Raw genomic sequence first — 12533 nt, 5'->3', positions numbered from 1 at the left:
ATTTTCAAGATGGAGGCAATGTGGCGCTAGGTAGTAAACAAAGTGTTAAATTTTCTCCTATATTTTCACGATTATCACGCGGTGTAGTGAAAATTAAATACAAACTAAATGCAAAAGGTAAGATTTAAAGTAGTTTGTTCCTAGTATAACAAAAATCGGAATTTAATTTAAACTATAAACAGTATTAAAGTAGGTGATAGAAAACATTGGACAGACGTAAAAAGACAGATTATCAGATAAGCTAGTAAACACTTAGCGGCACGCTGCCCGAATTCTAGACGGAATTGCCAGATATAAACAAGAAGATATTGCACTCGGGGGAGTGCTGACAGAAGTGCAAACTTCTTAATTTGGGTTTAAATTATAAGTATGATGATAATAAAATTAAAATTATGAGTAAAATGAAGAATAAATTAAGTCCATTTAAGTGTACATTGTCGCTAAAGAAGATTTCATTTTAATAATGGATCGAACATGGCTCCTCAGAGAAACGGTCGTGTTTACAACTCGGTAGTTAAGTGCTGTAAAAAGTGTCAAAAAGTTGCACAAAGTGGTCTTTTATGTGCGAAATCTGGAACGTTATCACATAGTGGCTGACTGAAGCAATTAAAATGTATTAAATAAATCGACGACGAAACAGTTATATGCTGTGAAGAAAGTGTGAGGTTAAGTGATCCAGCAAACGAAATATTGTATAAAGAGGCTGACGATGAGGATCCGAGACTAACTGAAATCAGGTGATTAAAGAACATTATTAATCAGAATGAAATAATATCAAATCAACAAATAACAATAAATTTACTGAAAGAACAACTAGATTTATTTAAATATATGCAATTAACCGACCAGTCGCCATCTACTCAACAAAATATGAATTTAATAAACCATTCTAACAGAAACCTCAACGTTCTTTAAACGACCGATACAGTCTAGCAGTAAAGAATACCCAAAAAACAAAAAACTACACCCGCAAAAAATATTGCTGTTAATGAAAGTCTAGCTGTTAATAAAGAAAAGAGTTCCCCAACAAAAACTGTGTTTAAAAATGTTACCAATAAAAATAAACAAGTTGTTTCCTTAATCGAAATAATAATAATATCGAAATAATAAACAATTATCAGCTGACATTTTAAGAATAGAAACGGAAGCAAAATGTTCAGATATTATTAATTTAACAAACGATGAAAATTTGATAAATATTGAGAATACAAATTCGGTTACAAATAATAGTGGGCAAGAATGGAAAACTGTTAGGCATAAAAAAAGGAATGGACGTATTGTTATAGGTAATAATCAGAACTGCGAAATTAGTGATGTCCCAAAATTTAGCCATCTCCATTTTACTAGAGTAGAGTAACATAAAACGGCAGGAAATCTTAAGATGTTAGAAAAACACTTTGCAGAAGTAATATGTACGTCGTTAACGGCTAAGCATCCCAACATATATTCATCTTTTAAAGTTTCAATTTTTGAACAAAATTTCGGTAAAGCGATGGACTCAAAACTATGGCCAGTAGGATCCTATGTAAGTAGGTTTTTTATGAAGCGCCCAACACATACGCAAATAAAGTGAAGGATGAAGAAATGATTTTTAAATAGGAAAAAGGAAGGGATGAGTATGATCTCCTTCTGTTAAATATTCAAGGACTGAATCAATTTAAAATGGATTGTTTATATCGTGATTATAAGGAGTCTGATCTGAAATTTCTTTGTACTGAGTGAGACGTGGTCAGCAGATGGCGAGGTGATTCAGTTTTCCAAATTTTAAAATTGTAAATTCTTTTAGTAGATCCTAATATAAATGTAGTGGCATTGCAGTTTGGACAAGGGATGATATGAAGGTTAGTTCCATTTTACTCGATCAGTACTGGGTTAAAAAAGACATTGAGGTATGTGGGCTGAAGTGGCATTATAATTCAAATCAACACACAATTTTAGTATGCTTTAGATCCCCTAAAGGTAAATTTGATGTATTTTATGAAAAACTTAATTTAAATTCAAATTTTAAACCAAATCAATTCATATTTTTAACAGGCGATTTTAATGTAAGTTCCATGACACTAAATAATTCACACAGATTTTCTGGTCTTCTAGCATATTATGGATTGTCACCCAGGAACTTTACACCTACAAGGTCGACTTCCACATGCGGAAATATTTTAGATCAGCTATATACAAATTGTGATGATTGTATAGGTACTGCAAATGTAAATACTGAATCGGATCACAATATATTCTTGTTGAGGTTAAAATTTATTAATCTAACTATGACTATCAGTTCGAAATACTTTCAGAGTAACACATGAAGGCGCTATAAATGCATTCAATAATCTCTTGAGTAAAGAAACATGGCAAGATGTTTATCATGCAACCGATGTTGAGAGTAAAGATAATGCCTTTCATGATAAATTACAGTTCTATTTCAATATTAGTTGTTCTATTAGAAAAACCAAACATTACCAAAACAAAAAAAAACAGGTCACACAAGAAGTAAAATCTTCTTCAGATAGTCTGAAGAATTTGTATACTTTGAGTAAGGCATAACCTGAGCTAAAAACTCTATATAGACAAAAAAAATATCAGCACAAAGTTTTTGTTGAGACCACAAAGGGTCAGTTCTACTTTAACAAAATCTGTTATGCACCAGAAGATATAGTTAGTAAAATAATTAAACCAATTTTAATTTTCAGCATTCCAACGATTTTGTTCAAAATAGTTTGTTCCTATTTTAAACAACAGATGAAGATAACTTAGACATAATAAAATATAAAATTAAAAACAAAGCATCGTGTGGCTTTGATGAAATATCAGGTATAGTAATTAAGAAAATTGCGTCTCAGATTTTGACACCACTTGCTCACATTATCAATGCTTCTTTCAATACTGGTGTTTTTTCCAGTGTGCTGAAAACTTCTATCATTTCACCGGTATTAAAACAAGGTGATCCTGAATTAATGTAAATTTTCGACCATTGCCTGTTCCATCTGTGGTATCTAAGATTATTGAATATGCAATGCTAAAACAGCTTTTATCATTTTTAGATATCAACCAAATTATCACAAAGCATCAATATGGATTTCGAAATAGATTTTCTACTTCCACAGCGAATAACAGTTTCTATGATGAAGTTTTATCTCAATTGAAAACAGTGAAAATCCTACTGCCATTTTTTGTGACCTCATGCTTTTGATTGTGTGCAACAAGATGTACTCCTCGATAGATTATACAGATATGGTGTTAGAGAAATTGGCCATAGTTGGTTTGGTTCCTATCTGAAAGACCGGCACCAAATAGTTAAAATAAAAAATAACTTCAAAATTTCAATGTCTGGTCCGATTGTTATGAATGGGGTACCACAGAGCTCCATATTAGGCCCGATATTATTTATTTTGTATATTAATGAACTACCTACCATATGTAATGTCTGATGCATTTGTATCAGTTTATGCGGATGACTCAACAATGCTATATCGCGATAAAGACAAAAATTTTTACAAGATAAAATAACAAACTCACTGAAGACCTTCTCTGATTGGTCCAGTAATCAGTCGCTCCTGTTCGACACTCCCCCAAGTGCAATACCTTCATGTTTTTATTAAAAACTAATATTGTAAGTATATTCTTATCTATAGAATTTATATTAAATTTGTTATCAAAAAGATCATAAGCCACATTTATTATTTGAATACATTTTTTCTAAAAAAATGCAGTTTTCTTTTGTATCCTAAAATATATTTAATAGTTTATTATGTATGTAAGGAATTAAGGTAAAAATATTATTTAAACCTGATTTACTAAAATATTTTCAAATGAGGCTTAGTTCCCTTATTGCTCCGACCTCTTAAATTAACCTTAAGTTACGTAATTAAAAAAATTATAAATACTCAACTAACCCTCTCATATTCTTCTGCATCTTTAGGACATTCCTTATTCTGGTGATGGTCGGTTGGATGTAGTAACTTCCAAGAATACAACTCTGTAACTACACTCGACCATTCTGATAAAAGCTGTAATCCTCTGAGTGCCAAATCTGCCGTTTCCTTATTTTCAGTATCACTGCCACATTCTTTGTAAGTTGTTGTGACTTCATTACTGTATCTAGATAATTCACTTATGTATTTAACGTGATCCTCTCTGATCTGTGGAAGGTGAACCATTAGATCGGCTTGAGGTGAAGGTGTTGTACTATTAGATAAGGGCCATTTATTTGCATCAAAATGTTTGCTTCTCTTTATGTAATTGAAAGGTGCAATTTGCATGTCTCCAAACAACGGAACTACTTCTAAATTCTAAAAAATATATTTGATATATTAAAGAATATTCATGATAGAAATATTTAAACATGTGTAATATTAATTATGGATTGGTTTTTTAACTAATTTAGGAGGGGGAAATAATTTGTCAACTTGCAATATTAAAAGCTAAGCCTATATTTGTGAATAAACAACGATAGCTTAGGCTGTTATTTTATTTTGATATCAGCGCTGGTAACAGATATAGACTCCTATTGGACCAGAATAAAGGAAGACATTGAAGCAGCATGACGATGAATGCAAGAATGCAACAAAAGAAAAAAATGAAGCCTACAGAAAGATGCTTACCCGACGAACAAGAACAACTGTAAAGAGAGAAGAAAAGAGGATACACAAAAGAAAAAAACAAAACCACCTAAATACGGAAATTAAATATATAGAAAACCTCAACAGAGAGAAAGAATTCAGACCATTCTATAAGTGAGTTAACATCGACAGAAAAGAATTCAAGGCAACCGCAAGACAATGCAAAAGTCAGAATGGCGACCTATTAACAACAAGGAAAGATGTATTGAATAGATGGATGGAACACTTTAACCACACACTTAATATGGAGGAAGAAGAAGAAAACCTGGAAGATGAAAGAGATGAGGTAAGAGGAACAGACGAGAGGGAGGAGGAACCACCAAAGATTCTTGAAGTTAGATGCAGTTAAAAAACTAGTCAGAAACAAATCACCCCGAATAGATAATCTCCCAGCTGAACTATATAAAGAAGGTGGCCATGATACCATTATGGCATTACAGCAATTTATAAAAGAAATATGGACACATAAATCCCTCCCCAATGATTGGAATATTTAAATACTTTGCACCATACACAATAAAAAGAAGATATCTTTGAATGCTCTAACCACAGAGGAATTACGCTTCTAAATGCAGCATATAAAATATTTTCCACAGTACTATGTCACCGTATGGCATCATATGCAGAACAGATAGCAGGAAAATACCAGGCTGGTTTCAGAGGTGGTAAATCGACAATTCCTCAGATTGCAACCCTCAAAAAAATTTTGGGAAAAACACTGGAATATGGCTTGATACTCATCACATATTTATAGACTACAAAGCAGCCTACGACTCTGTGAATAGAAGAGAAATGTTCAAAGCAATGAAAGAGCTGGAAATACCAAATCAGTTGGTAAATTTAACAAAACTAACTCTTGAAAAAGTTGAATGTAGAGTACGAATTCAGGGGAACTGTCTGAACCTTTTAAAACAATGGGCTGCGCCAGGGAGACCCCCTCTCCTGCATACTGTCCAATCTGGCTCTGGAAAAAGTAATACGTATGTCACAAAACACAACCACTTGTTCAATATATAATAAATCACTGCAAATCCTGGCCTATGCTGGTGATAGCAATAATCAATATTGTTGGGAGAACGAAAAACGCTGTATGAGAGGCGTATGCAGCATTAAAAGAATCAGCTACAAAAACGGGTAATAATAAACACCAACAAAACGAAGTATATGAAAATAAGCACGCAACCACAAATCCTACGACCACTTGTTATAGAAAACGGCGTCATCGAAGCAGTGAACGAACTTGTATACCTGGGAGCACTACCTAACACTGAAAATAATACTACCGCAGAGATAAACTGCAGAATTTGCACGGCCAACAGATGCTATTTTGGGCTCAATCTCCTCCTTAAATCCACAATTATGTCGAGAAATGTAAAAATAAAACTCTACAAAACAATAATACGCCCAGTCCTAACATATGGTTCAGAGACCTGGACAAAAAATAATGAAAACATGTTAGGATGTTTCGAAAAAAAAGTACTAAGTATCTAGATTTATTAAGCAATCAGATTATTCCAGCGGTTCGAAACCTTGCGGTCAATAATATAAAATGGCCAACTAGATCACCAGATTTAGCACCTTTGGATTTTTATTTCTGGGGAATGCTAAAATCAAAATTATATTGGCATGAATTCGGACGAGCCACCAATTTAGCAGAATTGCAAGAAAAAATTGTTCAACTCTGTAGTCGGGTACAGCCAAATCAGCTGAATGCAATGATACTTGCTTTAGTTGATAGATTCGGATTTTGTTTAGCGCAAAATGGTGGTTTGTTCGAACATTTAATAGGTTAGAGATTTTTTTAAATGCCTTTAATTTTAATTTAATTATTTCGAATAACTTTTTTAGTTGGTGTTTTTCTTATAATAGGTTGATTAGGTTGAGGTTAGGTTGATTATTGTTTTATTTCCAAGCTACCTCAGCGACAGAATAATAAACAATCAGAATGCCCACTCTGCTTGAAAAATAAGTACGCGCATCTCGTTCGCGCAGACGGAATCAGCCATGTTTTAAACGGAACCAGTGCTGTTCAGTGACATTTTATCTGGTGTGCATAGAAAAATTAACCCGGTTTAATTTATTTACGGCAACTATTGACATAATATGCACTATTTTATTCGTACTTTTAGTTGAAGAATTGATTAAATTATTTTAAATGTACTAAATTATTAATCTCTAAAAATATAAATTACAGTTCTGTCGTAGCTTGTCACAAATTTCTCAATTCGAGTCTGTTTCCGTTTAAAATATGGCGATCGCGTGCTGACAAACTTCAAAATCGTCATCTGAGAGTGGGCATTCTGATTGTTATTTATTCTGTGCCTCAGCTAAAAATCTACAAGAATTGCATTAAAAACTCAAATATAGGTGTTCGAGTTTTTCTATGGTTTACCGACGGAAAGTTGGCGACGAAATAATTTTATGCAAAGAACTACGCACTCCTCGTCAGTGTCTGATAAGTACTGAATGCCGGATAGCCGGATGTATCTTGGCGCTTCGCACTGTCAAGGAAGGCATTGCTTAAAATTTTACAACTCGTCAGGGGAATAATGCGTTGTTCCCACACATCAATTCCTTAAATCAATGTTCTTTGTTAACTAATTAAGTAATTGATAGAATCATACTGTTAAAATCCATATGCTAAATAAATAAATAGGAAAAGATATCAGAGGTATATGTTTATTATGGAAAGCAGAGGAAAATTACACATTTTCCTACATACATTACATACACTTACTTTAAATATACGATCAATTTTATCTAATCTTAACTTTTTCTTAGTATCCAGTTTATTGATATTACAGAGCTCACTGTCCATTAAAAACAATCCAAAGCCCATGACTTTAACTAACATGTGCTTTTCGCTGGGTGTTAAATACATCCTGGTTTCAAACATATGAACACAAATGTTGACAACATCTGCAAGCAGTTCTTCGTATCCTGTAATTTTTTCTAAATTTTCTTTAACTGTATCACGAATTTTATTTTGAGTTGCTAAGAACATGGAAAGATTTTGGGACTCTTGGAGTGTTTGTGAATCTGACATTACTTTCAAAAACTGGGCAGCTCTAAAATAAATGTACAATATGTTATTATCTGTGAAATATAATAATTTGCTAATACAAAAATTCGAAACTGTTATACATCAGGTTAAACATGTTAAGATCTTTTTTGCTACACTATATATTACCGTCTTACCAAAGGTTATCCTTTAAAACTGTTCGTCTCGGTAAAAATTTTCTCCAAATTAATTTGTTTTCTTCTCTTTTTTTTACCTTGTGGTCTCTAAACGATAACTTTTGGGTAATAGCCTTTTGTCCATGATCTGGACATGTTTGAACAATTTTAATTGACAATCTTTGTCCCACATCTTTGCCCACATCAGAGACAACATTCTGAAGTAATAAATATGTCCATTATAGGCATTATTTCACTGCTACGTGTATATCCTCAACTGATTAATTCCCTTATTATAAATTGTATATTTATTATCTTTAATATTATATCGTAACTTATGAGGGGTGTTTACAAAACAGGAATTTTTAATTTTTGCAGATTTGAAGAGCCAAATTGTCAAAAAAATTTTTTTTGACAATTCTTGATAAAGTATAAAAAAATTGCAGCTATATTCAATGTTTACCTTGTCTGTGGCAGCATCTAAGGTTCGACGGTTTTTATGAGCTCGGCGATATTCATTTATTTAAAAAAATGGATCAAAGAATTTGTATTAAATTTTGCATAAAAAATCAAATAAAGTGTTAAAAGAGTGTAAAATGAAAGAGTGTTAAAAACATGGTAAACATGCTATGAAAAACAAGTGTTTACGAATGGTGTAAGCGTTTCCAAGATGGCCGTGAAGACGTTGAAGATGACGAACGCCCCAGCACATCAAGAACCGATGAAACTGTAAAAGAAGTCAGAAATGGTCATGAATGACCGCCGAATCACGATCAGAGAAGTCGTTGATGAAGCTGGCACGTTAATTGGCTCTTGCCATGACATTTTTTCAAATGTTTTGAGTATGAAACGCGTGTCAGCAAAATTTGTTCCAAAATTGTTGAATTTTGAACAAAAACAATGACGAATGGAGGTTTCTCAGGAGTCACTACATGACTTAAAAGACGATCCAGATACTCAAAAGGGTTATAACAGGTGACGAAACATGGGATTATGGATATGATGTAAGGCATTCTGGTTTGACAAGACCAAAAAGGCTCGACAAGTGGGTCGAACGTGAGGGTTATGCTCACTGTGTTCTTTGATTTTAAAGGTATAGTGCACCATGAATTTTTGCCACGAGGTTAAACGGTCAATAAACAGTACTACCTACAAGTTCAACGCCATTTACATTTACAACGTGAAGTAATCCTAAAAAAGACCGGATTTGGGGTAAAACAATTCATGGCTTTTGCATCACCATAATACACCAGCTCACACTTCATTGCTTGTTCGTGAATTTTTGGCCAAAATCAATCCATGTGACTTTTTCCTATTTCCAAAAATAAAGAAATCTTTAAAGGGTTTCACAAGCATAGATGACATAGATGCGCATCGGCAGAAGCGTTGGTACAAGGACATAATATCTGATAGTGACTACTTTGAAGGAGACAACATTAATGTAGACAAATAAATAAATATTTTTTCCCAAAAACGAAAATTTTTGGTATTTTTTGAACACACCTCATATGCGGTTAAAGCAATTAACTAATTAGTTATTCAATAAGAATAACTAATGCATGAGACTTATCTATTGTTTCATATTTCACTCAATAAAACACCACTTGTAATTTATTTATTTAACACTAACAAATAATATAAATATTATTATTACCTTCTGTATGTTGAGTAGTCATTCTTCACACTTGATTTCATATTTTTTAGTTCATCTAGTACTGCAAACATATTGATAAATTTCCCCAAAGTTAGTAAATATGCTTCTGATACAAAATCTTTTCTTTTTTCAGTATGACACAGCCTTTTTACTTCTTGGGAGAATCTTTCAATGGCTTTTCTCTAAAACATAAACACACTTTGGTAATTGTAGTATATATATATATATATATATATATATATATATATATACATATATATATATATATATATATATATATATATATATATATATATATATATATATATATATATATATTTAGAAAATGTTAATGCAAGTGAATAATAAAAGTAAAATTTAATGGCACATCTCGCAAAACAGAAAAACAAAATAGGTATATAAATGGAAGACAACCATATATATTATATATGTATTTCTGAAGATGACCAATAGTCAGAAATACATATATAAATAACATAGTGCGAATGCATTTCACTCAGTATGTTCGAGAAGATGGAAAAATATATTTTTGAAACATTGCTTACCATGCTTCCTGGTTCTAGTGTAAACAGGAAGATGTTGGTCAACCCTGTCAAAACCACCCATAATACTACTGCTACAGTCTTCAACAATCTTAGGTTTAATTATACTCTTTCCTCTCTTTTCCTTTGTAATCATTTCTGTATGACAGAATGCAAATCTACTGTTTACCCTTCCAATTTACCACTACTGTTTCCCACTATAAAACACCTTAACATCATTTTTCTTAAACTTCATCTTTATTTCTAATAGATCTTTCCTTTGTGTTCTTATAGTACCTACCATATACATATGATGAAGCTACTAATAAAATAGTAGTAAACACTGGTGAAGTATCCAAGTTGTTAGTGGTAAAACAGTGAGCTTTCAATAGTAAAGGTTTCATAATTGTCATAACAATACAGGCCAAAAATACAGAAACTGGCTTTTATTTATACTGTTCATCAAATTTCATGTCTTTTCCCATGTAAATTATATTGTGCCAAATATATCCAGAGGTCCATTCACACAACATGTAATTATTTATGCCAAACCATGCTTTTTTGTTTGAAATGTATTGAACCCAATTAAGTTTGCCTTTGTAAAACAGTAAGCTTTCGTTACGTCTCTCTAAGTCATGCGAGGATTTATGCTTAGCATTTAAGTACTCATAAATATCCCAGATCTTTCACAATTTAGAGATGTGGTGAGTAATTGTATCGAAACATTAATTCATTACAAAAATGCAGGTACTGCATCTTTAATCTTTAAAATGGCAGTGGCCAGGACATTTAGCAAAAAGAACTGACAATAGATGGTCCACTAGACTACACTACACTGTGTTATCCAAAAAGCATCAAGAGACCAAGAAGACATCCAAATTTAAGATGGGACTATAACATAAGGAAACAAGCTGGTACAACATGGGATAGAAAAGCGAATACTAGAGAATCATGGGTAGAAATGAAGAACAACTATGTAATTGAGGCTGCACCATAATCAGTAGAATACACTGAGAATGATGATGTATCTAGAGTTAGAATCATGACTACATGCCAGCCTCTATTTCTAAAACGCTGCATTTTACCTCCATTTGTTTTTTTAAACCATGGTCATAAATAAGTGACTGGCATTAATAGTTATTCTCTCGTTTCCCCTATTGTAATAGCACTGTTTCACTTCTGATAATTACCTGAGCATTAATCCAAACCAAAGAAATGTGTTTACCTTTTTTGTAATTAACTTAATAATTTAATTTGTTTGATTGTATCTACCAAACTTTTGCTACCTGTTAATATAATAGATTTGCTCTTGTGATAGGTATTAATTTATCTCAATGCTTGAAGAATTGTGATGAGCTCTGTAGTGTAAATGGAAGTTTGATCTTTTTATCTTATACGGAATTATTGAGAATATGGCAAGCATGTATTCAAAAAGAATTTTAATTATAATAAACACTGAATAATAGTAAAACGATATACTTTTCCAGTAAGAATACTTTGCAAAAGAATACTCCTGCTATTATTCATATTAGAATCCATTATTTAAATTCATACTAAACAAATTATAGCTAGATACATGAAACGTCTAGAAAATATTTACCTGAAAATACATAAAATTCAACAATTTATTGACTTCAGGTGCTAAAACCTCTACAGTCTTTTCATATATCTCAACTCTATTTGGTTGTTCATTTGATTTTGGCTGTGGTATAGCTCTAGAGCAGCAACGCCAAGTATATAACATGACAGCATGTTCTTGCCCTTCATCTAATAATTCATTCTGAAAAATGTTATATTAAGTTAAAATTACATTTCTGTAAAATATATAATTACCAAGCTTGCATGTACAGTAGCTTCTTCTATGTACTTAGCTATACCAGTAACAAACCCATTTCTATCTTCAAAATTGGTATCAAAGTTTGCCTGATACACTACAGAACATGGTTGTGCTTCGATGCAAGGTTGTTCATCTGGCAAAGGAAGTTCATCCAAGACTTCCACATTTGATAACGCATCATTTAGAGACACTCTCTCATTTCCAGCCATAACTGATCAATTATTATTTTATATCTTGGGATAACTGAAACTGAAAACTACCATACAGCCGATAAAAGTTAATAAAGCATATAGTTAATTATAAAGTGAGGAGATTGTATAGTAATTATTATTCTTTAATTAAAATTAAATAAAGGAAATTTATCATAAACACTATGATAAGGTGCGGCAGCTTAAAGTAGTGTAAAAAACATCACAAACTAACATTGATAAATACACAAATTGACAGCTGACTAATGAATCACTATGGTATGACATATTAAAGAATACATACCAACCTAAAATATTTATCTATTAGTTAAAAATCAACGATGTAATATACTAAGGATGGAACCAACAATGTAATTACATCGTTGTTAAAAATAGTTATATCATTATGTGTCTATATTCGTTGGTTATATTATGTTATATACATATTTGCATAAAATATTTGATCTGTGGTTATTTCTAAATTTCACAAAATTATCAATACCATGCATATAATAGTGTATAAATTTAAAATTGGTA

The 12533-nt window shown here is 32.0% G+C and overlaps 1 protein-coding gene across 1 annotated transcript in view; it reads right to left on the bottom strand.

The window, feature by feature from the left end:
- Cyfip (Cytoplasmic FMR1-interacting protein Sra-1) overlaps positions 1-12263 on the bottom strand; it is a 48672-nt gene extending 36409 nt beyond the window's left edge. Inside the window, exons 1-5 of the mRNA XM_072546897.1 lie at positions 11805-12263; positions 11572-11751; positions 9451-9632; positions 7357-7687; positions 3894-4289 (exon numbers count right to left, since the gene is read on the bottom strand). Of these exons, the coding sequence (XP_072402998.1) occupies positions 3894-4289; positions 7357-7687; positions 9451-9632; positions 11572-11751; positions 11805-12017 (1302 nt within the window). The 5' untranslated portion in view covers positions 12018-12263. The remainder of the gene's footprint in view (positions 1-3893; positions 4290-7356; positions 7688-9450; positions 9633-11571; positions 11752-11804) is intronic.
- Between the last annotated feature and the right edge of the window lie 270 nt (positions 12264-12533).

This window comes from Diabrotica undecimpunctata, chromosome 10, assembly GCF_040954645.1.
Source record: "Diabrotica undecimpunctata isolate CICGRU chromosome 10, icDiaUnde3, whole genome shotgun sequence".
Taxonomy (NCBI): Eukaryota; Metazoa; Arthropoda; class Insecta; order Coleoptera; family Chrysomelidae; genus Diabrotica; species Diabrotica undecimpunctata.
The sequence above is the reverse complement of the archived record's forward strand: the minus strand, read 5'-3'. Positions and strand labels throughout refer to the sequence as shown.